Raw genomic sequence first — 26,065 nt, 5'->3', positions numbered from 1 at the left:
AAACTATTGTCATTAATATTATTGTTGTTAGTTGTTATTAATAGAATTTTGTTGGTTGTGTATTTCAATTGTTGGACTTATAGAATAAAGAACTAACTTTCACTGGTAATTATCAGTATTGCCTAAAAACAGCTTAACACCTTCATTTGTACCTGAACCAGTAATAATCAAATTAGTTCCCACAAGCTAAGCAAAAGTGCAAAAACTAAACAGTCAAAATAAAATAATATGACAAGCAATTTCAACGCTGATGTTGTGCGTAGATTCAGATCAGTTATGCATAACATAATTTCTCCCCCCATAACATTGATACAGATATTTCAGTGCATGAAAAAGCTTTAACGTTTCTTGTTTTATACACTTTTTACTTTTGGTATATTTTATATGAAAATCATTATATTTGCCAAGACATTATGGCATCAACTGGTACTAACAAAAAGTAGTATAGCAGAGTCTGCGCAGATTTCTTTTGATGTATGCCAAAAATATAGTGTATTGTATAAGATTATATTATGATAGAATGGTTTGTCAAAAATTTTCGTTAACCCTGGTATCTCGAATTTTAAATAAGATTGCACCTGAATGTCTTAGCACTTGACGCACGAAAAAGTATATTATAGAACACTAGGACTTTTTTATGCGTTTCAAGGTGTTACTCTACTGCCAACAGTTAATTGTTATACATAAACCAAACTTCTGTATTGGAACATACTATGTAGGCAAAGTGAAAAGCAATTAACGGGTTTTAAGAGCAGCTGGCCAGTTAGTTAATTGCTGAATAAAAATTGATTCAACTTATCAATTTCAAAACTATATTCCATAAATGCATTAGCTCAAAGAGCATCTTTTATACACGCGACTACAACTCATTTTGCAGAAGTTTCCGTTGATTTACCTAGTATAAATAAAATGGCAAAACAACCCTCGTTGATTTTATGACGTGCACGCAGCGAGAATTGTAAAACAGAAATATTATAATAAGATCTCATTGTTTAGCAACAACGGGGCTGTCAACATAACTCGACAGCATGTAGTATGTGTATTCGCCAAATACCTATTATTCATGTAAGTATGTAGGTATGTACATATTCCAATGGGTATGGTCGCCGGTCGGTACCATCGCCCTCTCTTGGCCTAAGACTAGTTGTCGTTAAAAAAACGCATGTCCTGTGATTTTAACGCATCAAAACTACTGGGCACCACGCTTGATGCAATACGTTTAGGGTAGGTAGATTCCCAGTTTGCTCCAATCATAACACGGAATAGTATAATTATTGTAGAGGTTCATTAAATATTGCATTTTATTATTATAGTTACACCACCCACCAATGAGACATTATAGCTTGTTGATATAGGCGAAATATTTAAGGAAATAAATTTGCTATCATAAATAACTTCTGTAGTTTTGTCCTAGAATGTTAAGTTTCTAGAATTGACGATAACGTACTTAAATGTTTGACAGATTTGCGCTGCTATGCGTTATAGTTAGTAAAAGGTAATAGTTTTGTTTGATTACAATTTTTGAGAGGTAAATCGCCAAAGTTATGCGTGCTAATCAGCTAATTAAATACCAGCGAGTATTGACTTGTAACGCTGTACGAAACACTTTGGTTCCTTGCTCTACATAATACGCATTCCTTGTTTTGTATAACGAAGGCGCTTATACGATCAGCTAGAAGATATGTGCTGATATGCCGTAGTCTTGTATTTTAGCACTATCATGCCTGCCGGAAAGAAAAAAAGTTACAACCTTGTTAAATACGAGCAAACGCAGAAGAGACGGGCCGAACAAGCGGCCAGAAAGGCGCACGCATCTCAGCGTAAGGCTGGGTCTTATTTGTCAGAAGATGAACAGCTAATTAGTTGGAAGCTGCACCTCAATAAACTTGGACTGGAACTACGAGATATTCCTGCTGATGGGTACGTTGTTTGTTTACTTTTGTCTATGTATATATTCTGTTGAATATCAGTTATTGACATTTTATTTCTCATTGTTCATTATTCACGTTCTGCACAATTTTAAACGTTCCTTGCTTTGTTCTTTTAACACTTAACCCAATACTGTAAATCTCATTGCTTGAGCAGATGTGGAATATGATAAATAGGCTATTATCAAGTTAGCCTATTTATCATATTCCACCATTCGTTTAAAATAGGATTACTTTTATGTTTTAATAAGTATGTAGAAATTCAATTTTTAAGTTATGTTGCAGGAACTGCCTGTTTCGAGCATTAGCTGACCAGCTTGATGGAAATTCATTAAACCATATGCGATACAGATCAGAGGTCTGTGATTACATGATCGAGCACCAGAAAGATTTTGCTCCATTTTTAGATGACACAGACACTTGCTTTGATAAATACAGTAAGTTTGTGGCACTTCTTATAATCATTGTAGTTGTTAACATATAGGCTACCTGCCACGTTGGATGTATGCACTTCCAATTTTGCATCTTTTTGACTTCTGACATTTGGATTGTTGGATATTTGGAAGTGATTACATGGACATTGGGCTGCAGCATCTCCTTTAGTGTTGTAAAAGATAGTTTTGGTATAATGAGAGCAATTGATAGCTTTTAAACAAATGAGTTGAGGTTCCGCAGTGGGTCCCCATGTGCACTTGACACGCATGTATTCATTGATTATCTTGTCCATAACGGTAGCTAAATTACACAACTTGGTATGCACCCTCCTTGACCAGGAGAAGTGTCATTAGCCGTGACAGTCGCCTGAGACTAGCTATGGCATGTCAGTCGTCGCCATGATCATATTATCTTGAACTACTCTCAGCCACTTTATCTTCATGGTGTACTGATAAGGTTGAAAAGTGAGCTCAAAATGATGATATATTTTTTAAGTGGCTGTCAAAGAGGAATATCAATAAGCTTGGCCTGCTCATTCATATAATTAGTAATATTATTTATATAATTGATAATTCTACAATATAGGGCATTATGTAATATGCATGCACGAGGTCATGAACTGAGTGTCCTAAAATGGCTACATTGGCCTAATGGTAGTTGTAGTCAAGCTCTAGCTTCTTTCAGATGAAAATTGATGTTGTTTATTTTAAATTTTGTAGCCCGTATTTCTCATAACATTATTTACGAAATGAATACCCGATATTGCGTAGGTAATAAAAAAGTTTTTGCGCAGGAAGTTTCTTTACCTAATGCATTTGCGCAACTGAAGCCAGCTTTTACTTATAATTGAGCTTATAATCGTTACGTTACGCGTCATGATCCCTCTCGCACGCATGAATTTCAAGTACGCTAGTAGCAGAGATGTTCATAAGGCTTTAAAAATTATTCAAATAAATTTTGCATCACATGTCGTGAAAGAATCGATTCAATTTCCAATTCATTCCAAAACATCGCAATTCAATTCTCAATTGTTTAGCTATCCTAATTTCGATAACTTAATTCAATTCTCCCAAATAAACAACCAATTCTTACTAAAAAAATTTCTTATGGCAATACCGTATATCAATAACCCACGATTACTAATTTAGCTACATGCATTAGCTTAGTCTAATTACTGTTTGTATAGCAAATATCAACTACGCATATTTCACTATGGACTTCATTGCTTCTCCGATGGAATTAAGTCATACCTACCATTTTTTGCTGTCTTACCCTCGGTATGTTTGTTTTGAAAACTGAGTTTCTGTCATATGACTTCAGTTTAAAGGTTATTGGAATCAGCCAAAAATTCTGCACATGATTCAATGTGTTTGAAAAACAAAATGAATGTTTAAAGGTTTACTTGCAATAAAATTCACATTACAGTTATTTGGTATCAAAAGATTCACCATGTCTTACTCTGTTGTGTCGTAGGTGCCAAATATGTGGAAATGTGATTACAAGCTCTCAAAAGCTCAAAAACGAAAAGCCGCCGTAGATTTGAATCTCTTTATTTCGATGACGTAGCCATGAAATTTGGTTATTGTCTTGCCACGTGATGTTCTCACGTGAATTGAAAGGCCAATAAAAAGCTCAATATAAAACTTGTCATAGCACTAGTCTATGACAAACACTTCGGGTTTTACCGAAGACCCCGTATCAAATATAGATGCTCGCTACTTTACAGTTTTGTTTCGGTTTGGTCTAATCGGCAAGTCGTAATCTGATCATGTGACCCAATACTTCGCAAATAATTTCTGCAGCACTTTTCAATTATCACAAGTGACCAACAGGCTCGTCACGATTATCAGACAATGATATGTACTCCTTCGACGTAAGGCTAAAAAATTAAATGAATTTTTACGGTAAGTTATAAGATATCACTGCTAAAAGTGACAGCATTACGATGGCGATAAAACAGACGCGTAAGAACAATAGACATGGTTTTATTGAATGGGCGAAGTATATTTGTGAAAATATTTCGACGAATAAGGTTGCATGAAAGTGTAAACAGAAACCACCTCTCACAACTACGTCACATTTGAGCCGTTTTGGAAAGAGAATGTAAACTACGGCGGTCTCGTGTGGCTGCGATTTTCTGTTCGTTGTTGAGCTTTTAAGAGCTTTTAATCACCTTTCCACATATTTTGCACCTACAACACAACAGAGTAAGACATGGTGAATCTTTTGATAGCAAATAACTGTAATGTGAATTTTGTTGCAAGTCAACCTTTAATATTTTGTAGTTTAGTAAAACCGGCTGCGCAAGGAAAACGCTATCATTTTTGCAGGTTTACCAGACACACATCCAATGTACATATGTAGTAATCAAAAATTTCTTTGGTCTATTGTTGAAGAATTTCGCTAGCAGAAATACACTTGGGTAGCTGTTTACAATTTTTCTTTCATCCATCCTAAACTGGAAATGTCTGGTAGTAACCAATAGTATTTTTGCAAGCGCTACATAAGTATGTGCACAATTGTGTAGCACATTGGGTAGTACAGCTAGTGATTCCAATAAGTAAATAAAACATTTGTTGATATGTACTCATAGTCGCGTCTGGCTTGAGAAACACAGTAGATTTTCATGCCAGTTGACTGATGATTATTATCACTCCAGTACCTTCAAAGACAAACCAGCAAACAGTAATACAAATTTTTAGCTTGGGTTGGTCGATATGTAGGTGGATAATTTGGCATAATGCAGGTATGTTTTACGGATTGGCGAGATAAACTGTTTACATTAGTAAAGATTTAGCAGCTGCCAAACTTTACTTATTCAGTTTCCTTTTCAGGTCATGTATATGTATTTAAAAAGCCATTCAAATGCTCATGTTTTGGCCAAAATCGTCAGAATCTGTCAGGCAAAAATGCCAGGAATAAGTGAGGCATAAACACGTCATTAGACAGATATGATGAATGGAGAAATTAGATTCCGTTAGTGGCTCAATTTCACACACTGACAGTTGGTGCTAGAGCGCTGGTATCGGAGAGCAGCTATCTGCAGTAGCTGACTGCAAGTTTATGACCTTCTAACAAGACTTTGTAGCCAGGAATTATGTCAGCAATTCTAATTTTTAATAAGTTTAGGTTTTTGAAGGATGAAATATCGTCACCTGTATTCGTCTTGTAAATTGCATGTCTTTGATGCCGCCACCAATTCTCGCATATGGTGCAACATCAAAGATTAACAAAAAATGTAATAGTTAAACTGCTCTTTTTAAACATTTTTGTCAAAACACAATATTTGACCAGTATTTCAGCCATGATGTTTACCATCCTTTAGAAGACGTATTCTCGACGCAGTGTAATTCAAGCGACTCATTAGATTTCCACTCTTCTGTTGTAGGCCGCCATTTTTTAAAGGTGTCACAAACAAAATTTGAGAATTAAGAAATATGAGACTGAGTTTTACAGTTAGAAAGGAGCAACTCTTGTATCTTCCTGTTTCATTTAAATTTGGGTTGATGTTCCATTTGTATAGTGTATTAAAAATTACCTTAATGAGTGGACCGCTCAAAGGTACAGTGGTGTGCGAAATATACCCTACTGGACCCTTTTTGTTGGAAAACTAAAATTATCATTTACAATATTGTTACTCATTGTGAATTTAGTCAATAGACAAATTATATATTAAATTAATACTCATTTTGTCCTGATTTTAAATATGTAAACCAAACAGCTGTGAAATTAGGTTTTTGAATGATCATGCAAACTACAGTTATTTTTTAATTAAAACTGTCAAATTACAACATTGTTACTCATTGTGAATTCAGTCAATAGTCATAAATTATATATTAAATTAATCTTCATTTTGTACGGATTTCAAATATGTAAATCAAACAGCTGTAAAAATTTTTTAATGTACAGTGGATGCTCCTATAATGTATACCTCTTATAACGTAAATTCTAGATAACGTCGGTCTACCAATCCGAATGTCATGAGTTAAAGTATCGTCGAAAGTTATCTTTTATCCTAACCTTCACTCCTGGATACAGATAGACGACGACCAGATGGAACACCTTTTTATAGTAAAAATATTTTGTTGTTTTGCCTTGTTGCGCACGTAAAAATATTTGTTATTAATTTTATTTTGCCGAACAGATTTTTCTGTTTAAAAAAAATAAGAAAACTGTTGTAAATGGATGTCGAAAAGGTGCAGTTCTCATCAACTTTTAAAATTATAGTCTATAAAACCAATGGGATTGATCGTTAAAAAAAATTTGTCGCTGCAAACCAATAATACTTAGTTCTAGAACAGCCTCCAATTTAAATGAGATGGTCAAATTTTTTCTTGTTATATCGCCAAAAGTGAGAGTTTAGAAAGATCTTGGAACGGATTAGGCAATTTACATGTATTACTGTTCTTATAACCCAAATCCCAAAATTAATTAAAGAACTACTTTGATTATAAATCATTAGCGTGGCACTGTTATTAATTATTTTGATGGTGTCGCTTTCAAAGTTTTAATGAAAAAACCACTAAGCTTTGGTGTTAGAAAATGGACATTACATTTTTTAGAAAATGGTCTTACATTACAATGTTTAAAGACATTTTTAACGCTTCAAGGTTAAAATACGCCATAAGAATGGCTGTTATCACGTTGTTCGGTGTTCCTGAAGAGTATGCTCATCGTATGTCCAAGTGGTGGGCAAATAGAGGTGGCATTTAATTATAGGGTGACGTTGTGTTTTTCAACCCTTCTATAGTGGCGTTTTATTAGAGGTGGCGTTCAAATAAAGGTGGCATTCAAATTGAGGTGGCATTCAAATAAATCCGGCATTCAAATAAAGGTGGCATTCAAATAAAGGTGGCATTCAAATAAAGGTTTTTCACCAACTGTATGAAATTACAGTTAGTCGACAATTCTGCTAGTCATATCAGATTCGATACAATAAGTGCTGTTTGCCTCGGTATATGTACATACAGTACACATTTGACTGGCTAATATTTTTGTTTACTTTCCTTGCAGTTTCGAATCTAAGGAAGCCGGGGACGTTTGCCGGTAATGACTCGCTAGTTGCTTTTGCGCGTCTCCACCGAGTTACTATTGTGGTACACCAGCTAGACTCAGCGTCATTTAGTATTGATGGATGTGACAACAACGAGGGAGTAGCAGAGCTGCATCTCACTTACCATCATGGAGAGCACTACTCTAGCATCAGAAGGCTAGGTGACAGGTCTTCCACACCTGCCCGCATAAAGTTCTCTCGCACGCAGGTTGGTTATTACGAGTGCCATACATAATTACTCATTAATGTTATTAATATTAATTATTAATATTAAGGTTTTTACAAGTGCCATACATGACATTCATTACTAATGATATTGATAATAATTATAACGTTGATAATAATAATGTTAATGGTATTTCTAATTGCTAAGTTATCATTGTAAGTCTCGGAAAGTTTTTAACGTTTGCAATTTTTTAGAGAAGGATCTGCTAAGCATCTACAAAAAGTGCGATTGTTTAAAAATAAATGAAATAATTTGATTGGCTAAAGCAATTTCAACTACTTTTCTAAGACTATGGATTATCAACTTAACAGATCCTTTACAGTTGAGATGAGTTGTTTGTTGCACTCATCGATATTAGACTCACGTATAGTCTGGTTGTCTATTCAATCATCTATCACATGTTTTATTGCTTAAACTAGCTAAAGTCGTACCTTATTATACCATTTATTTCGATATCTCAGTCTCTTTTTTCACTATAAGCAAGAGATGTATGAGAAGTCTTTATAAGTGCAGGTCTAAATTTCAACCTTGTTTGGTCAATTGTTCATTTAGAAAGAATGCTATTAGATTACTCAATTTACTAGTACAGTAGCCTCGTGTCTTGCTGTACATACTCTTTTAACTTGACATTATAAGTTTGAGATTAAATTGCTGTGTTTGTATGATTATACGTTTATTTGTAGATAATAACTCCTTTCATGGGTTTTCTTCTTGTTTCATGTGAATAGCTTCGAGTTGCTTCTCTTTACTACATAGTCGATTGTTGTAGACAAACGATACGGAATCCCAGTCGTACCAGATGGAAATTATTTCTCGTAGCACTGGCTGTGAGGTGAGTCGTCAGATAGAGTAATATAAGCTGTGATCGTTATACAAAGGTGTGTTCGTTGGGCGCGGAGTCCATATTTAGATTGCTTTATCTTTATCTATCGCAGGATAATCAGCTGATAGAGCAGAGCTTAGAGGAGTGCGAAGGGGACTTGGATGCAGCTATTGGTATGTATCATACTATATATTTTATCTTGATAGCTTAGAAGCATTCCTCAACTTGAAGTCATCTACATTTGTGAATTGCTGCAGATAAACGCTGGTCTCGATTTATGTTCTCGGCCACACAGGCTGTAAGACTTCACTAAACTCGCTAGCACCAGTTTTCGGAAAATCTGCTTCATTTTTGCTGATAAATTTGTCTTTACTGTCTTTAGAAATACTAGTTCCTCATCTTTTGATGAAGTGTTATGAGGCGTAAATGAAATTTCTGTGTCCAAAAGCTTATACCATAGCTAGCGCCATTTGTTAAAAATCCCATTCGTTCCACTCCTTAAATTCTAAAATATTGTCTGTAAGTATCTGTTGATAGTTTCATTACTGTCTTGCAGCGTTAATTGTTAGTTGAATTTAATTGCAAATAAAAAGGTTTTTGAATGTCCAAAATGGTGGCTTTATCCAAGCTTCATCAGCTTAATTGAATATAAGTTCTTTTGGTTTAAGTAAATGTAAAAAATGGTGTGTATAGTTTTCATAACAATCACATAAAACTTACACAAAAATCCTTCTGCTTTAATGAGTCATGTAATGTGAATTTTGGCCACTGTTTAACAATTATAGTTGTCTACAGATTTTAGATTACAAGTTTAAAAAGTTTCTATACAAATAAAACAAAGATTTCGTGCAGCGTGCTTTGCAAAGTACCTTTTAAACAGCGTGAAACTGTTCTAGATTACACTCAAACCTTGACATACAATGTTGATCTCCTTCGATATCGCTTCGTATATTAAAGCTGTCATATGCTGAAGCGAATAGTCTTATAAAAATACATAGGTTTTGTTTAATTTGTTACAGGTGTAAACCCATGATAAAGATATCAAGTAACATTGTGCTACATCAAAACGAAATGTAAAAACCTAAATTATATGTAAAAACGTTTCTAATTATGAGTATTAAATAAAAAGGATCTTTATTGTTACTTCATCTTAGAGACATTTAAACAGAACTGTAGGCTTAACAATGGGTATGTTTGGTAATAGAGGGAGTGATAGAAATACACGGTGTGAATCATTCACTGACATACACTATACTTTTTTATTCCGAACTTTTTTTATAATATTGTGCACCAAGGAGTGATTATACTACTATACGCAGAATTATATCTATAGGATTCACCTTTAATTAAAGCTGAATCATGGGTATAAATGAAAAAAGCTGGTTGGCTGTGAATTCATTCATGATTTATTCTAGCAGTTACATCAGCGTCGTTACAATCATTAGATAATTGGTAATATTACATAGACTACTTTACTCGGCAGTAGTGGTGTAAAAAGTAGCTATACAAGAGATGTAAATTCTCAATGTTTAGTTGGCGTACTACGAAGCAAGTTTATGTATTTGGGAGTTCCAAATTATACAAATGCTATAATTGATAATACAATAATAATGTTAACTCATGAAGGGCTCTTGCTTCTCGTTTCTGTACTGCATAGTATCTATATATATATATATGTATGCAGACACACAAACGCATATACATATATGTATATGCGTTTGTGTGTCTGGTTTTTACCGAAATCTTAAGAGGCTTTTGATTTGTTTGTGTCGTTTCTATTGCCTGTTTTTGTCAGTGTTCAAACGTCCATAACATCATGACGCATCTCACGCTTACACATTTCATACAGTGAAGATTATCGATTATTGGTAATTACCTGTTATGAAAGACTGCATTAAGTATAGATCAATAACAAGAAATGGACTGACCAAAGGAATTCGTCTTTTACATGTACAAGTGCTGTGAAATGGTAACATAGCATGAAAGCATCCAACGTCAAAAATGCTGATTCAGGAACTAAGTGAGCCGATATTTGATACTTAAAGACTTTCATCATATACAAGGATTCAGTCATTGGTAGATGATTTCACATGGATTCTCCATAAATATACCAAATTTTTTGATGTCTATCTTGGTGGAATGAAACACTTGAGAACAGTGGGATGTTATTACATTGTAAAATCGGACCCCGTAAACAAAATTTAACCAATAAAACTAAAGTTGTGTCAATCTATTTTTTGAGTGGGTCAATTTTATAATCATCTACAAACAAAGATGGTCTCTTCTGTTGGATTGTGATAATCCTTAGTACCTACACGATTTATGCCAAACTATCCGTTCTGGTCTACAATTATCCTTGAGAGATTTACTGACTTCCTCCATGCTGTTCTTTTCAGCAAATTAAAATGACCTGGTTTGGGTATACTCAAAACATGTTAAATAAATTTAGGAGACGGAATTAACTTGCTACTAATAAAATTCATTGTATCCAAACTGTCTTAGATTAGCTACGCTATCTTGAATTAGGATGCTCAGAAAAAACACTAGGAAAATCACCGAGGAAGCATAGCCAACAATGCCTGTCTGAAACCAGTTGAGTCGAGGAAGTAAGCTGAATGCAAAATAGGATTTGGTATTCAGCTAATGGCTGTTAACGGCCAAATCTGCCACTCACAGCTTGACACACTGCAGACTTGCAAAGAATATTTACATACTGGTAGCAAAATGGGCTAAGATGTAATTTTTCGTTCAACTATAATTGTACAAATGACTCAATGGTTCATATAATAAATGGAAAATAAACATAGAATACAGCAGGTATATATTAGAATATTTAATTTCTGTATTTCATATCTATTTAAAAAAGATTCATTGGAATTTGTCGATGCAGTAAAATATATATATGCTATGGTTAGTTGGTGTTATTGCCGGTCCTTAACAATGGCTATAGAAGTGCATGTTTGTCTTGAGTGCCGAGTTACGAATAGTTGTGGAGACAGTGTAGCCAAGATGTTGTTTCATTATCTCTGTAAAGTTTGCATAGCGTTTATTTGGATTATAAAATATGCATATTTGACGTATAATGTATGTTACTTTATGAGTCTCCTTGTACATGTAGCTAATCATCAGAAATGGAACAGTAGGTTTGGGTAAACAGTGGTGCTTGATTCATTACAAGAAAAATGAAATACCTTAACATACATGAAAAGGTTTACCCTAGGACACTTATGTATTCGCGGCATCTAACTTTCGCGTTTTCGCGGTGTCATCCTCTCGCGAAAATTTAATGAGCGAAACTAAACTATCATAACGAACGAGCGAAAACGGCGAAGTTAAATAGCTTTGTTCATTGATATCCACAATAAAATCGTCATATTAGAAATGCAGGCAATTTTCGTCTGTGGTTGGGATCAATGGGAAATTTCTGGTAAACTCATTATAGCTAATACACCGACTGAGCAGCATGGCAAAGCAAATTAAGATTATATCAGTTTAGTCACCGAATTTCTAACTGATGAGGATGAAAGTCTGGTAGGTGAAGTCATAAAATTGCAGAATAATTATTGTAGTGATGAATTTTATTACCAACCAAAAACGATATCAACCCTCATCAGGTCTAACCACATTATCTCTTCCACTGCCAACCATGTACAAATTAGCTACCGGCCTAGTGCCAGCCATTTTACTGAAATTGCCGATATTGCTTCATGATATGTATACAGTATTTTTTCAAGTTCTACTTTAATTATCTGTATAATCACGAAAATCTAAATTGGCTATTATGTCATCAACAACTAATTACCTGTTTTATGACTCGCGCGGGGTAGTTAATGAACTCACAGAAAAATGTTCGTTTTTAGATTAGCAATTCTCAAACAAAAGTTTAAAATTGCTTCGTTGTTTTAGGCTGATTTTATAGAGAAATCTTTGGACAACACAGTCAATTTCATAAAACACTTAAAGACCGTGGGTTATGTGGTCAACAAATAATAAAATCAGGTTACCAGACAATTGCTGAGAAAGTCCAAAAATGCGTTTATGGCAGTGGCCCCTAGAAAACGCATAAATGCGTTTATGGCAGTGTAAGGGTTATACAGTTTTGGTTGTGAAGTTGGTTGCTACCTATCTATTTTTTTTTCTTGGGATTCAAGTGTGAAAGTCACAACGGGAAGAACCTAGACGTCATTGATAGTCTAAAAAACAAATGGCAGCAAGTGATCAAATTGAATTGCCGATCTCACCCACACATTTCAACCTGTGGTTTACAAATACGAACTAGTCCCAAATTGAATTTTTTTCTTATTAGCAAACTGGACCTGAGGAATGTAATCTGTTTTTTCCATTGCATTTATTTTCACATCACTATATTTTCGCACTCATCAGAGCCGCGAAATTAAGTTGCAGCGAAATTTTATTCTGTGTGCTACTCACGAAACTAAATACTAGCGAAATATAAGTGTCCTAGGGTAGGGAGAAACCTTCAAAATGGTGCATATGAGCAGTAGGCCTACATATCTGATAGGAATACTAAAATAAAACTGACATTATAAGGGAACTACATGTATAATAACTAAACAGCAAGCAAGAATTTTAAGTTGTTATGTCGAGCTAATCGAAACTACATTGACTTCTGATATCTAACAAAAATCTGTGAAACCTTAATTGAAAGGCGAGGTGAACATCAGGACCAAGCATGTATGACATTGTCAATTAAAACATCATCAGTACTGTAATTGCTGGATTTTCGTTTATTGGTAAAATCTTTTGAGTTGCCGTCACTATAAAGTTTTAGTAATGTCTAAAATAACTCTCCGGCTTTGTGATAGCGTATCTATAGTTCATGCAATACAAGCACTATTACTAAGTGCTGTCACTGCAATATGATTATTACTTTGTCTTTGTTTGGGGGTTATTATCTTTATTACCATTGTTATCTTCGTCTGTAGATGCTTATGGCGAATCTTTTGTTGACGTTAAGCTTGTGATTATCAACGAGTCGCAGATTTTTGTTCTTTTAAAGCATTCATAGCTCTGAGCTTTCTTCGTTCCCTTTTGTATTTACTCACTTCCCCTTACACGTACTTGTACACACGTCATCCATTGTCTGACGACATTTTCAAAATGATTTGCTTTTTTTATTACAGATTATATCAATTCTCTCTCGTTGGCGCAAAAGACTGACTCGAGTAGCTGTGGTAGCATCAACAGTTGTGCCTATCACTCGGAGCTGAGCAATAGGGTCGACAGCTCTACTACGATAGACTCCGGTGTCTGCACATGTGATTCCAACTCTACTCGTAGCAGCTCGGATATTATTAATTGTGACAATGGTGACTCGGGTAGTAATGGAGCTGGCAGCAAAGGTCAAGGGGAGAAAGTTAAACCGGCACCCAGCAAACCCAAACAGGTTTACTGTCGCCAATGAAATAGTCCGTGTACTATACCAACAATACATAATGCGTGTGTGATACCAACAATACATATATTGGCATCATTTTGCTTTGCTCATTAAAACTTAGTCGTCTGCAACCTGTATTTAAGCTTATCGAAAAACAAAGTCACTAGCAAACACATTATCTTGATGTAACTATAATGCAGTAATCAGCTTTTCAATGTTGTCACCACTTTATTCGCCAAGCCTGGGTAGTAGGCTTATACTCGTCAACAATATTTAATCTTTGACTTTCTACTTTGAGACGGAAAGGTAGTTTGGCAGGGCTCCTGATTATGTCGTCTCAGTTTTAGTCTCTACACTGTAAATCATAAACAAGCTGAAACGTAGTTGATAAAGGTTTCTGAAGAGTTTAGCACTAGTCATTAGCGGTGTGTTTGGAAGTCTACATTACTAGGTGTTAAGCATAGCAATTTTAAGACTTGCAGCTGCCAATGGTTCCTTATGTCACAAAGGATTGTTATAATTTTTGTCTCCGTAATGTGAGGAACTTTTACGAATTGGTGTAACCTTGTCTTTTCCTCAAACATGCATTAGTTTTCTTTCATATCTGTTACTCGTTTGTTTCAGTCGACCAAAAAGTTAAGTAAGGCGGAAAGGAAAAAGGAGAAGAAGAAACGAGCGGAAGAGAGACACAAGGCAGATCATGAGAAGCCTGACCATAGTGCTCCTCCATCTGAAGTTTTTGAAGTTGTTTCTAAAGTTACTCTCTTATCTGTGTAGTAATCGAACAGTCCAATCAGTTTGGGATATCTTTATTTATTGGAATGATTATGAGTAGAAAAACTTATGATGTATTTACTTATTGAACAAATATACCAATCCGTCTTCCGAGATCAAATAAGTTTTTTCACCTTATCACGTGCTGCAAATTTGTGCATTTTACATCTCAATTTTCTATTATTAGCTCTTGTAATGAGGCTGTTCATAATAATGTTATAATGATTGTTCAGCAATAAATTTTGCTCACAAACATTTCAGTATTAATGATTTTTACTTTATACTTGGCCATACTTATGGGATACTTATACCCTTCACGCGTGCGGTGTAATGTGCTTGGAGTTATGCCTCTAGCTTGGTAGGAGTCCCTTAGCTGCTCTGATCCTACATAGAATGAGAAGACGACTCCTACATTTATTCACATTGCCAGATTTCCTCAAAGAATTTCACAACGGTACACATTCGAATGCCCGTTGCAATAGTCTTTGTGGTTTGGCGAGAGTTTGTGAGATCTGCAATGTCTGCGCCCTTAAAATACAGAGTCATTCAATAATTTTGCCTTGGTTTATAATGGGAAAAGATTATTTAGGAAAAGACCAGCGCGCTACTAGGGATGATGACAAAGAAGATAAGCCTATTCAAGGTAATGTTGTCTGTTTGTCATTTTTCAATTATTTTAAATAATAGTCATGTACGGCAAATGTGTATGGCCTGTACGTTTGAATTGCTATTAAACGTTTCACAACAGAGAGATTTCGTATTATCTTTAGCCAATTCTGTCATGGATAGCAGCACATTCTAGTTTTTGTAGAGAAAATATTTGTTGCTATATGAAAATCTAGGATTGGTAAAGACTTTTTTTTGGCATATTTGCTCTTCCTGACTACTGTGTCATTAAATTATGTTATATTTTAGCTTTGGATGAAGGAGACATTGAAATACTGAAGACATACGTAAGTATTAGTTGCTGAAATCCTCACTGCATTTTTTAACTACGCTGATCCAACTTTTGCAGATAATGTTCACTATTGCATAATTGAGGTTGCCAACAAAGGTAATCTTAGATTAATGAACAAATTTGATAGGGCGCTGGACAGTACACAAACTCTATCAAAACACTGGAGACAGACATTCAAGAATGTTTAAAGCGTGTTAATGAACTTAGTGGAATCAAGGAGTCTGATACTGGTCTTGCTGCTCCTGCTTTGTGGGATTTAGCGGCCGATAAACAGGTCCTACAAAGTATGTATTTATAAGCCATGCTTCTAAAAATAAACCTTTCTCATTTTGATTGTAGTATGTGTAATTGATACACTGTAATTATTACAACCTCCAATTTCTTGCTTGATATTATAGGTAAACGTTTTACATGTGTAAATTATTTTTGTAGTTGGAATATTGAAGCAGCTGAACTTTTCTTTACATTGACTGTATAGTTGTAATTACTCATTATGATAATAATCTCTATGGTGTTGAATCATTATTTATTTTGCTGTCACCCTTTCATTAGGCCCACTTGGTTCGTAATGGTTCCATTAGACCTACTTTGGTCCCTAATGTACATAGCTCAAAATAGCAGTGCACCAACACTTCCACTACCGACTAAAACCCAGTAAGATAGACTAATTAGCAGTTCTCATTGCCTGAAAGCTGCAACATTCAATCCAAGTGCAGTCAAATCTCTCTATACATAGCTAGTTCATTATGAGATTTTCGTCATATGTTAAAACCATCACATGTAACAATTAGCCAGTGAAAATACACTGCGTGTATTTAAATAATTTATTCACAATACTAAAACCTATGATAAAAGATTAAACAAAACACTAAATTGTATGTAAAAGTTGAAATTGATAAAGTAAGCTATATATATTTCTCAAAGTCCGTCTGTGGATCTGTCGGTCATTCTGGTTATAGATATTAAAATCTTGATATTAAAATTCCACGTTCTGATAGATTTGAACTCCCGACGAATATATCGACAAGTTTCTTATCCGGACACTCTACCATTGGGCTAGAATGGCATATTGATCAAAGACGTTTTCATATACTGCATACCCCATGCGCATGCTAATTATTTTAGCATTACGCCCACACGTTACGATGCCTCTGTTAAGAAATATTTTGGGACCTACGTTTATGCAACACGATGCTTCTTCGTGTTTTTTGTTAGGGCTAATTTATTCCATCCCATGCTATCGACAATAATTAATCTCAAACTTAGAATTTGGTGATTTGTGTACTGATCATATATGTTATTAAAATATATACATCGATGAACTCGCCATGGCGAGTTATTCGTATCTGTTATACAGTATATCCGGTATCCGTTATAATAAAAATGTTTCGCGATGATAAAATTTCTGCTAAAAGTTTAAAGTTTACTAAAATACATACTAAAACTTCCTTCAAGTATGTGTTTAGTAAACTAAAGTCATTTAAGTTAGATTCAGCGTTTATGTTACATGTCTTTCTCGAAGGTAAAGTCTCTCCACGTAGTACAATCTAATGTTATATTTTTTGGACCCGCAGATCATGACTAAAAAATGCACTAAAGTCATTGTAAGTACCTATAGTTACTAAGGTTAACATAGTATTTTGGTATTATTTTTAATGATGATGATGATTTTTACCAGGAGGTGATTGCATTAAATAATGACTATGGGATTCTATACCACTCTATGTATGTCTATAGCCTACGATATTAGCTTACATGCCAATTTTTCCATGCCACCACTGAAACAAACTGAAATCATATAATTGCATACCAAATAATTTTGGATTGTAATCCTAGCAAAATAGACTATATTTAGCCATTGCTTGCTAATGATTTTACATTTTAAAACTTTTACATTTTTATTTTTCCTTCTAATTTATTTCAATGAAACACTTCTTGAAGTTATGAAATTTTAAATTTACAGCTGTTTGAAAACCTTTACAGTTGTTTTATTTAGTTGTCCAGTACAAAACTTTTTTCTCATGATATGGAGTTTGAAAGTTAGAATGGCAAATGTTGTTATATGTTAAATACAAATCAATTTTCTGTCCAAAAACTTTTTTATTACCCGAGGAACTCCAGGTAGTACAGCTAGTGTTCAATAAAATGAGATTTCTATTGTTACCATTACTTATAGATATACAAACGCAAATGTAGGTCTGAAGGAAGATGTGGTGATAAAGATATGTGATGCACTTATTCTAACAATGTAGCGTTTGAACTAATTTGATATCGACCGATATTACTCTAATCTTTTGCAAATTTGTATTTTAATTTTTTATAACAAAAACGGATATTCCAAACTACGGCATTTTCGTGATTGCTGCAATTAACTGTTCGTTTTTTAGCTTTTAAGAGCTTGTAATCACATTTCTACATATTTTGCACTTACAACATAGCAGATTAAGACATGGTGAACCTTTTGATACCAAATAACTGTAATGTGAATTTTTTGCAAATAAACCTTTAAATAAGCTGTTGATTTAAATATGGTTAAATATTTTGTAACAGATAGAGCTTTCATCAATTAATTGTCTACATTCAGGTGAACAACCTCTGCAGGTAGCACGATGTACAAAAATTATCAATGCCGACTCAGATGATGCCAAGTATATAATAAATGTCAAGCAATTTGCCAAATTTGTGGTTGACTTGAGTGATCAAGTGGCTCCTACTGATATTGAGGAAGGCATGCGGGTTGGGTGAGTATAACACTTTTTCATTACATCTGATTTCTCAATTTACTAACAAGTTGATGGTCTACAGGAAATATTAAATGTTAGAAGCTCTTTAGTAATGTCTGCCATGTTGTAGTTGGGGACTAATCTTCTCACATCAACTTTTTAAATGCTGTTCTTTGGCTGCTTGTGATAGATTTGGTTTGTGGTATTAAGCAAACGCATTTCCACGTTTGAAAACATAAAAATCATTATGGATTATTATGTGCTGTTATGCACAGTTTTCTTAGAAAGAAACTACTTTAATAGGTTTGGCTTATAATGTTTCATGACATTGTCGAGGTAGCCTAAATTATGCTAACACCTTTTGATAGATTTGTGAAAGTTATAACGGTCTAAAGGCTATCATAAGTGCAGTCATGTATTTATGGATTTTAGGTAAATATCTTGAATGCAATTTCTCGAATGTCAAATTCTCGAAATCAATTGCTCGAAAAATACTTTCTCGAGTTATCATTTTTCGAATCCTATATTTCTTTGTTAGTGCAGGTAATAGTGTCGGTTTGTTAGTGCAGGTAATAGTGTCAGTTTGTTAGTGCAGGTAATAGTGTCAGTTTGTTAATGCAGGTAATAGTGTCAGTTTGTTATTGCAGGTAATAGTGTCAGTTTGTTAGTGCAGGTAATAGTGTCAGTTTGTTAGTGCAGGTAATAGTGTCGGTTTGTTAGTGCAGGTAATAGTGTCGGTTTGTTAGTGCAGGTAATAGTGTCGGTTTGTTAGTGCAGGTAATAGTGTCGGTTTGTTAGTGCAGGTAATAGTGTCGATTTGTTAGTGCAGGTAATAGTGTCGGTTTGTTAGTTCAGGTAATAGTGTCGGTTTGTTAGTGCAGGTAATAGTGTCGGTTTATTAGTGCAGGTAATAGTGTCGGTTTAGTGCAGGTAATAGTGTCGGTTTGTTAGTGCAGGTAATAGTGTCGGCTTGTTAGTGCAGGTAATAGGGTCGGTTTGTTAGTGCAGGTAATAGTGTCAGTTTGTTAGTGCAGGTAATAATGTCGATTTGTTAGTGCAGGTAATAGTGTTGGTTTACTAAATTGAATGTCACAAGTTAAAGTCCCAAAAGCAATCCTTTATGAAGCGCTTTACATCCTTTATCATCTCTTCAGCGCGACGATGTCAAGCGAGATCACGAAATGATTAGAGTTAGTTAGTAGCCAACTCTGATCATCTTGTAATCCTGCTTGAGGCTTAGAGGTTTACAATACATACATAGAAGATAGACGAATGAATGAAAACAAATACATAGTTATAATTTTATTGTATGCATAAAAATATTAAAAATTTAAAATAAAGATTAAAATTTAATTAATCAAAAAGGAGATGTTGTATGGTACTGTTCATAGATATTTTTCGATAGGCCTCCCGTTGTCGTAATTTATTACAGTAGTTTGTAGCCTCTTTGCTCAGTAACAACACTTCTTACTGCTTGCAGGAATACCAACACTTCTCAAATATTGTTCAATCTGTAGCTCCTTGAATCTTTCGATATTTGGATTTACAAAAATGAAAGAAGCAACCACGACATTTGGTCTTTGGAAGTTCATACTCTATAGCTCTGACCATGGCCAATTCAAAACCTATCATTATTGTGGCTGGCTCAAACGTCGGGATTTTTTCTTTAACGATCTGCAGGAATTTTCTGTAATTATCTTGAGTCTTGTTTGGTAACAGTGTATAAATGAGAGGTATGATACTTTCTGAATTCACGCCATAGATTGTACATAACTGATAAAAAATAGAAGGTATCATCTTGAATGTACCATCAGCGAATCAATTCTCCGAACGTGCTAATAAATCGAAGTTTCTGTGCCGAGATCAATATACAATCAGTTGTGGAACCTAAGTCATACATGAGAAACTGTTCTTCTCTGTGAGTTTTGTAAGCTCTTCTGATATGATACAATCTTCTCGGCAATCGGGTAAAGCGGGTGCATCATTTCTCTCAGCTGGTATATTCCGAATGTTCCTTTTCATGTTTGATATTGATGGGAGCTTCATCACGGCAGTCCTACTCACTCCCATTGAAGCACAAAACACTATATAATGAGGTGTATACCGATTGTTCATGGCAGCCTCTCTCTCTCTTTTTCTTCATGGCAGCCTCTCTCTCTTTTTCTTGGACTCTGGCAGTTTCAACTTGAGCACCATTTCCTGCGTCATTGTGGTCTCCACTTCCTTTTTTTATATCACCGATAGTGATCTAAACTTCGTGCACAGTTCACATTTCCAATAGATATTGTCATTTACTCCTTTTTCTTTGATATATAAATAGCCATTTTAATGTAATTTCTTTCTTCCCTTTTCAATCTCAGCATACGTTGTTTCCATCTTACTTGATCTGTTGAGACAACTCGGAAAAAGTATACTTGTAATAAGAACACTAAATTCAAAGTTTTTAAAAATAATTTTGTAAAACTAAGTAAAAAAATAAAATATAACATATGGCATGATTCTGATAGTGTTAGAGAAATTTACCTGTTAGTTTTCGGGAAATCGAATTTTGAGAAAATTGAATTCAATAGATTTACCTTTGTGCAATTGATTTCGAGAACATTTCCATACACCATATTTATGATATGTACTGACACTCTGATCCTATCTTGTGCCACAGTGTTGACAGAAACAAATATCAGATACACATTCCCCTACCTCCTAAGATAGACCCAACTGTGACAATGATGCAAGTTGAGGAGAAGCCAGATGTTACATACAGCGATGTCGGTGGATGCAAAGAGCAAATAGAAAAGTTGAAGGAAGTAGTTGAAATGCCTCTACTTAATGTAAGAACACTTGAATAACAGTTTAAGACTTTATTTTGTACTTTGGTAGCAGTGGTAGAATGTTTGTCTTTCCTATATTGAGAAAGTTCTTGTTTTTAGCCCGAGAAGTTTGTCACATTAGGAATTGACCCACCCAAGGGTGTGCTACTATATGGCCCACCGGGCACAGGCAAGACTCTATGCGCAAGGGCTGTGGCTAACAGAACTGATGCCTGCTTTATCAGAGTCATCGGTTCAGAACTGGTGCAAAAATACGTCGGAGAGGTGTGTGCTTTATCAGGTCAAATTTGTCATTTTACTTGTGCTCATTTATGTAGGACTGTAGTTTTCTACAGAGTAATTGTTTCTGTTGTTTTTTATTATTTCAGACACTCCCATTAGCGATCTCCTGATGAACTTGAAGATAAAATATTTGTTTAGATGATTGGAATTTATTTTTTTGTATTTCATTACTGTAGATCCATTCCAGAAACATGTACATCATAGGGATTAAACGTTATACGAACAGTAAAATACATATAAATTGCTTAACCCGTTCCAAATTCAACCCTTTGGCCCTTCAAATAGGAAAGATCTAGACTCTACTTTTTAATTTATTAACTGTACTGTAACTGTAGTATTATTGGCTTGTATCGCCAGCTTTTCTCCTTTTCTTATCACTCTCACTCGGTTTATGGTCCATGATGGCAGTAATTTTACAATAAGCTAAGGGGCAGCGCACACCTCCAATGTCAATTCACAACTATTTGTTCCTTTTTTTAGACAGCAAAGTCTCTTGCAATGGAAAAATAATAACAAATATTTTATATATTATGATATAATGAAACAAAAATATTTTTTACTATAATAAGAGTGGTTTCTATATGTCCGTCTCTCCATTCATCTTCAAGGTTATGATAACCAATAGCTTTCGATGATACTCCAACTCGTGACATTCAGATTGGTAAACCGACACTTTAATACTTGCATCAAACGATTGTCTTTTATTTATTTTTGAATAATTGCGCAGCTACTGATTCTCTGTGCTTTATCGACACATCTAACAATATTTCACGGCTAGCCGATTGCCAGTGTTCTTGTCAATAAAATAGAAACATGCGTCGTTTTCTCTCAGGTGTGGCAAGAGAGAAAGTGCTATTTTTGAGGCTAACTACAAGATTCTCGCTGTTCAAATCGAATTTGAGAACTTGCCCTGACTTGACATTTTACGTTATATGAAATTGTGTATGTAGTATGAAGCAAAAACTACTTTTAAAAAAATTTTTTACGTTATGTGAAATTTACGTTATAGGAAGTAGATTAAAATAATTAGCAGATCTGGTGCACCATTTTATTTCCAAACAATTAGTATGTTTCACATTCCTTGATTTGTTATACAGGGCGCTCGAATGGTGAGGGAGCTATTTGAAATGGCTAGAACTAAGAAAGCATGCATTATTTTCTTTGACGAAATTGATGCCGTAGGAGGTGAGTCATACTTAGCTAGCACCATGCAGCGTGTTGAAACGCTTTTTATAGATGGCCCGGTGGCACTCATCAGCTAGTTGTTTTCATTCGTATTTCTTGTGGATTAACAAAGTGAGTCGTTTGTTAACTTATTGATCTTAGGTGTTTCTTTAAAAAGGTCAAGGTTCAATTATCTGATTTCATTTCGTACTATCATGAGTGATCATAAAAGCTATACCAAGGTGGTATATCGGAGTTGTCTATGGCTGTTTAGATAGCTGCGGCTAATTATACATAGTATCTTGTGTCACTATATGACTAGTTCATCACAAATCCAATCAAAACTACATCCAAATTTCATGCTATCAAAGCTGGAAAGAGTGCCTATGTTTTTTGGTATTCTAGCTGACATATCTGTTGTTAAACATATCCGTTCACTGTTCTTAAATTTGGTTGGTTGAACATTTTAACCTCCTACTTATAAGTCTGTCAGGGTTGACATGCAAAAATCAAATGATTCATATCATGGATTTAAATTATGATTTAAATCCTAGACTTATCTGGAAAAAATCTTTTTTTCATAAATTTATAAAAATCAGTTATTTTTCATAAATAATTTTTCATGTGTGTGTGTAACAAATCTGCAAATGCTCCTCTATAATGAATTAGCAAGTGTGATGAATATAATTGACTGCATGTATTATATTAGCATAATGCTACAGAAGTAGTTTTGAAATGAGGGCCCATGAGTTTATTTTAGTAAACCTGGTTTACTAAAATAACTCAGGACTTAGTCTGCACAACCGTACAGTAGATGAGCAGTGAGAATTCCTTAATCTTGATACTGCCCCTGCAATCATAATCTCACCGCTGAGTCAGACTATTTAAAACCTGCAGATAGCATACCACCATCATTGCTTCATGCTTCCGGGGATTCTTTGACATTGAGTGGGACTTGTTGCTAGGGGCTCGGTTTGATGATGGAGCAGGAGGAGATAATGAAGTACAGAGAACCATGTTGGAGTTGATCAACCAACTAGATGGGTTTGACCCAAGGGGAAACATTAAGGTTCTTATGGCTACCAACAGACCTGATACATTAGATCCAGCCCTCGTACGTCCTGGCAGACTTGACCGAAAGGTTGAGTTTGGTTTGCCCGACCTTGAGGTAAGCCTTAATAGGTTTTGCTTTTGTTTACTCTTATTGGTAGATACATTGTCTCTCGCAAATGTTTTGAATGTGGCCTATTTGTTAATAACTTTTTATACATCAACTGATATTCTTCAGAGTTCCTTTTTAGTATGCACACTCATACCATAGCATCAATATCTCATTCATATCTGCTGGGGTGCTATAAATAAATGCACCCCAGGCCTCTCATCTGACAAATTTACCTTGGTGGCCATTATTTGATTCACTTGCTGAGGCACTTGTTAATAGCTGTCAAGATAGTGTTTCACAAGCTGCTTTAAGCCTTCCAGCATATTCATGAGCAAGAAATCAACACAATTCACTTGCATACGTACAAACGAATCAGTTATTTTATTTAAAATTAAAACTTCAAGCAGGGCACAAGTACCGCACACTTTTCCGTACAAGAACTCCTCACTGGATTCAAAGCAACTTTATATGGTCTATTGCAAAACTAGTTTAAACAGCATTGCCCTATTTAAAATTATGAATTAATTCAGTAAAATACCAACCAACAATTATATGTTACTAGGTGAATTCCCGGCATTGCATGGGTATTAACAAACAGCTTATAAACAGTGTCAGGTAATGTAGTTGCCATTGGCTAATTTGAGTAAGTTAGTGTAGGTTTTGCTAAACTTACTAATAAGAGCCGTGAGAGCAAGTTTTAAGGATGTTGCACGTAATTCAGAGTCGCTATGTTTATTTGAACTAACTATTTAAATTCCAGTTTTGAACAAGTTATTGTTCACAGCTGAAATCTTAAAAAGTTCACTCTAAAAACAAAATAGTATCAGTACACCTTTTCACAGACTGAATGAGAAACCACATACATGTACTTTTCTGAGTTCTGTTGTTTTAATTATGAAAATATTTAAATGCTTGCATAACCTACGTTAGTGGCTTCAGTCCACTGTGAAAAGTATGGTAAATCTATTCTTGTTTTTATTGCTTCCGAGTTTTTCATTCAATTGTGCTTCAAAATACTGTAACAGCTTGTGGATGAATTAATGAGCATTTTTTCCAATGTTTTAGGTTTGGGGTCATCTTTAAATTTTTTGTAGTCGTACAGTTATGAGCTTTAATTCAGATCAATTGATAGAGATTTATCCTACTGTGGAAGCCATAATGTAAGCTGTACATGCATAGTGTCCTAAACTGGTACACACTGGATTTAACTGAAGTACTGAAGGCTTGCTTACCTTTGGTAATGTCTTTGACAGGGTCGAAAGCACATTTTTACGATTCACGCAAGGTCAATGAGTGTTGAGAAAGACATAAGATATGAATTGCTCGCTCGTCTCTGTCCCAACAGTACAGGTAGGTTTTGATAAACTAGTTACCCACGTACTGATTTTAATGTGTTAATATATTATTATCACATGTTAATAAGTGGGGAGGTCTGATGTATAACCTTCCATCCAGTTTGTGAAGGGCCGATCCTTGTTGCCATGGACACAAATTTATTTTGCCAACTGCTTTACTGGCCTTGTTGGCCCTATTTATTTAGCTATCACTTGTTCGTTTCCTGGTTGAGATTAACCTATGTATGAGTGCTGGCCTTTACATTCGTCAATGTACAAAGCAAAATAGTAATAGGTAATTCTTTCATATGTTTTCAGCGTAACATCATCGACTCGAGTATTCAAGAGATTGCCAGTTGTATTTTAGATTATCACTAAAATTATTCCGTTTATGCACAGATTAACCATGTAATTTTTTCTAAAACGGAGTTTGATTGTGTACTAATTGTCAGGTGCTGAGATTAGAAGCGTTTGCACAGAGGCCGGAATGTATGCCATCAGAGCTAGAAGGAAAATGGCGACAGAAAAAGATTTCTTGGAAGCAGTCAACAAAGTAATAAAGGCATATGCAAAGTTTAGTTCTACGCCGAAATACATGACCTACAATTAATATGCTTGCAAATTTGTAAATGCTTTATGTCCTATAACATCAAGAAAATAAATTATGTTATCCACCTCTCATTACGCAGTATATTCACAAGACTTTAATATAAATGGCAGCATGAAGTACCTTAGGTTTACATATTTCATTTGTTTTCTAGCTCGAACTAATAATGCCAATTATGGCTGAGCTTTGTTCAATTACATCGCACAGGAAATACATCGCACCGTACAACTTCCTACAACCCTTCGCAATCATTAGCATTTTGCTAGTTTGGTAGGAGTTATTTGTTCCCAACTTATTAGCGTGCCGTAATCGTAAATGCGGCCTCTTGGCATTACCCTCATTAGACTGCATTACGGTGCGACTATGTCAA

General features: G+C 34.9%; 2 protein-coding genes across 3 annotated transcripts; both read left to right on the top strand.

Annotated features, from left to right (window-relative positions):
• Positions 1 to 1,185: 1,185 nt before the first annotated feature.
• LOC137403727 (OTU domain-containing protein 3-like) lies at positions 1,186 to 14,897 on the top strand. 2 transcript variants are annotated; one of them, XM_068089745.1, is made up of 8 exons: positions 1,186 to 1,224; positions 1,714 to 1,920; positions 2,214 to 2,365; positions 7,377 to 7,624; positions 8,412 to 8,474; positions 8,578 to 8,638; positions 13,610 to 13,872; positions 14,488 to 14,897. In XM_068089745.1, exons 2-8 carry the CDS (start codon positions 1,721 to 1,723, stop codon positions 14,638 to 14,640), a joined length of 1,140 nt encoding a protein of 379 aa, XP_067945846.1. In that variant the 5' UTR covers positions 1,186 to 1,224; positions 1,714 to 1,720; the 3' UTR covers positions 14,641 to 14,897. The 2 variants fall into 2 exon arrangements, with proteins under 2 accessions (XP_067945846.1, XP_067945845.1); XM_068089744.1 differs by lacking the exon at positions 1,186 to 1,224 and adding an exon at positions 1,359 to 1,495.
• Positions 14,898 to 15,142: 245 nt separating this feature from the next.
• On the top strand, positions 15,143 to 25,770 carry LOC137404299 (26S proteasome regulatory subunit 7). The gene is made up of 10 exons (XM_068090489.1): positions 15,143 to 15,280; positions 15,553 to 15,590; positions 15,723 to 15,879; positions 18,180 to 18,336; positions 20,978 to 21,146; positions 21,246 to 21,410; positions 22,526 to 22,613; positions 23,558 to 23,760; positions 25,008 to 25,104; positions 25,541 to 25,770. Exons 1-10 carry the CDS (start codon positions 15,208 to 15,210, stop codon positions 25,696 to 25,698), a joined length of 1,305 nt encoding a protein of 434 aa, XP_067946590.1. The 5' UTR covers positions 15,143 to 15,207; the 3' UTR covers positions 25,699 to 25,770.
• The last annotated feature ends 295 nt before the right edge of the window (positions 25,771 to 26,065 follow it).

The sequence above is a fragment of the Watersipora subatra genome, chromosome 9 (assembly GCF_963576615.1).
Source record: "Watersipora subatra chromosome 9, tzWatSuba1.1, whole genome shotgun sequence".
In the NCBI taxonomy this organism is placed as follows: Eukaryota; Metazoa; Bryozoa; class Gymnolaemata; order Cheilostomatida; family Watersiporidae; genus Watersipora; species Watersipora subatra.
Note: the sequence above shows the minus strand (reverse complement) of the source record. Positions and strands in the feature narration are given on the sequence as shown.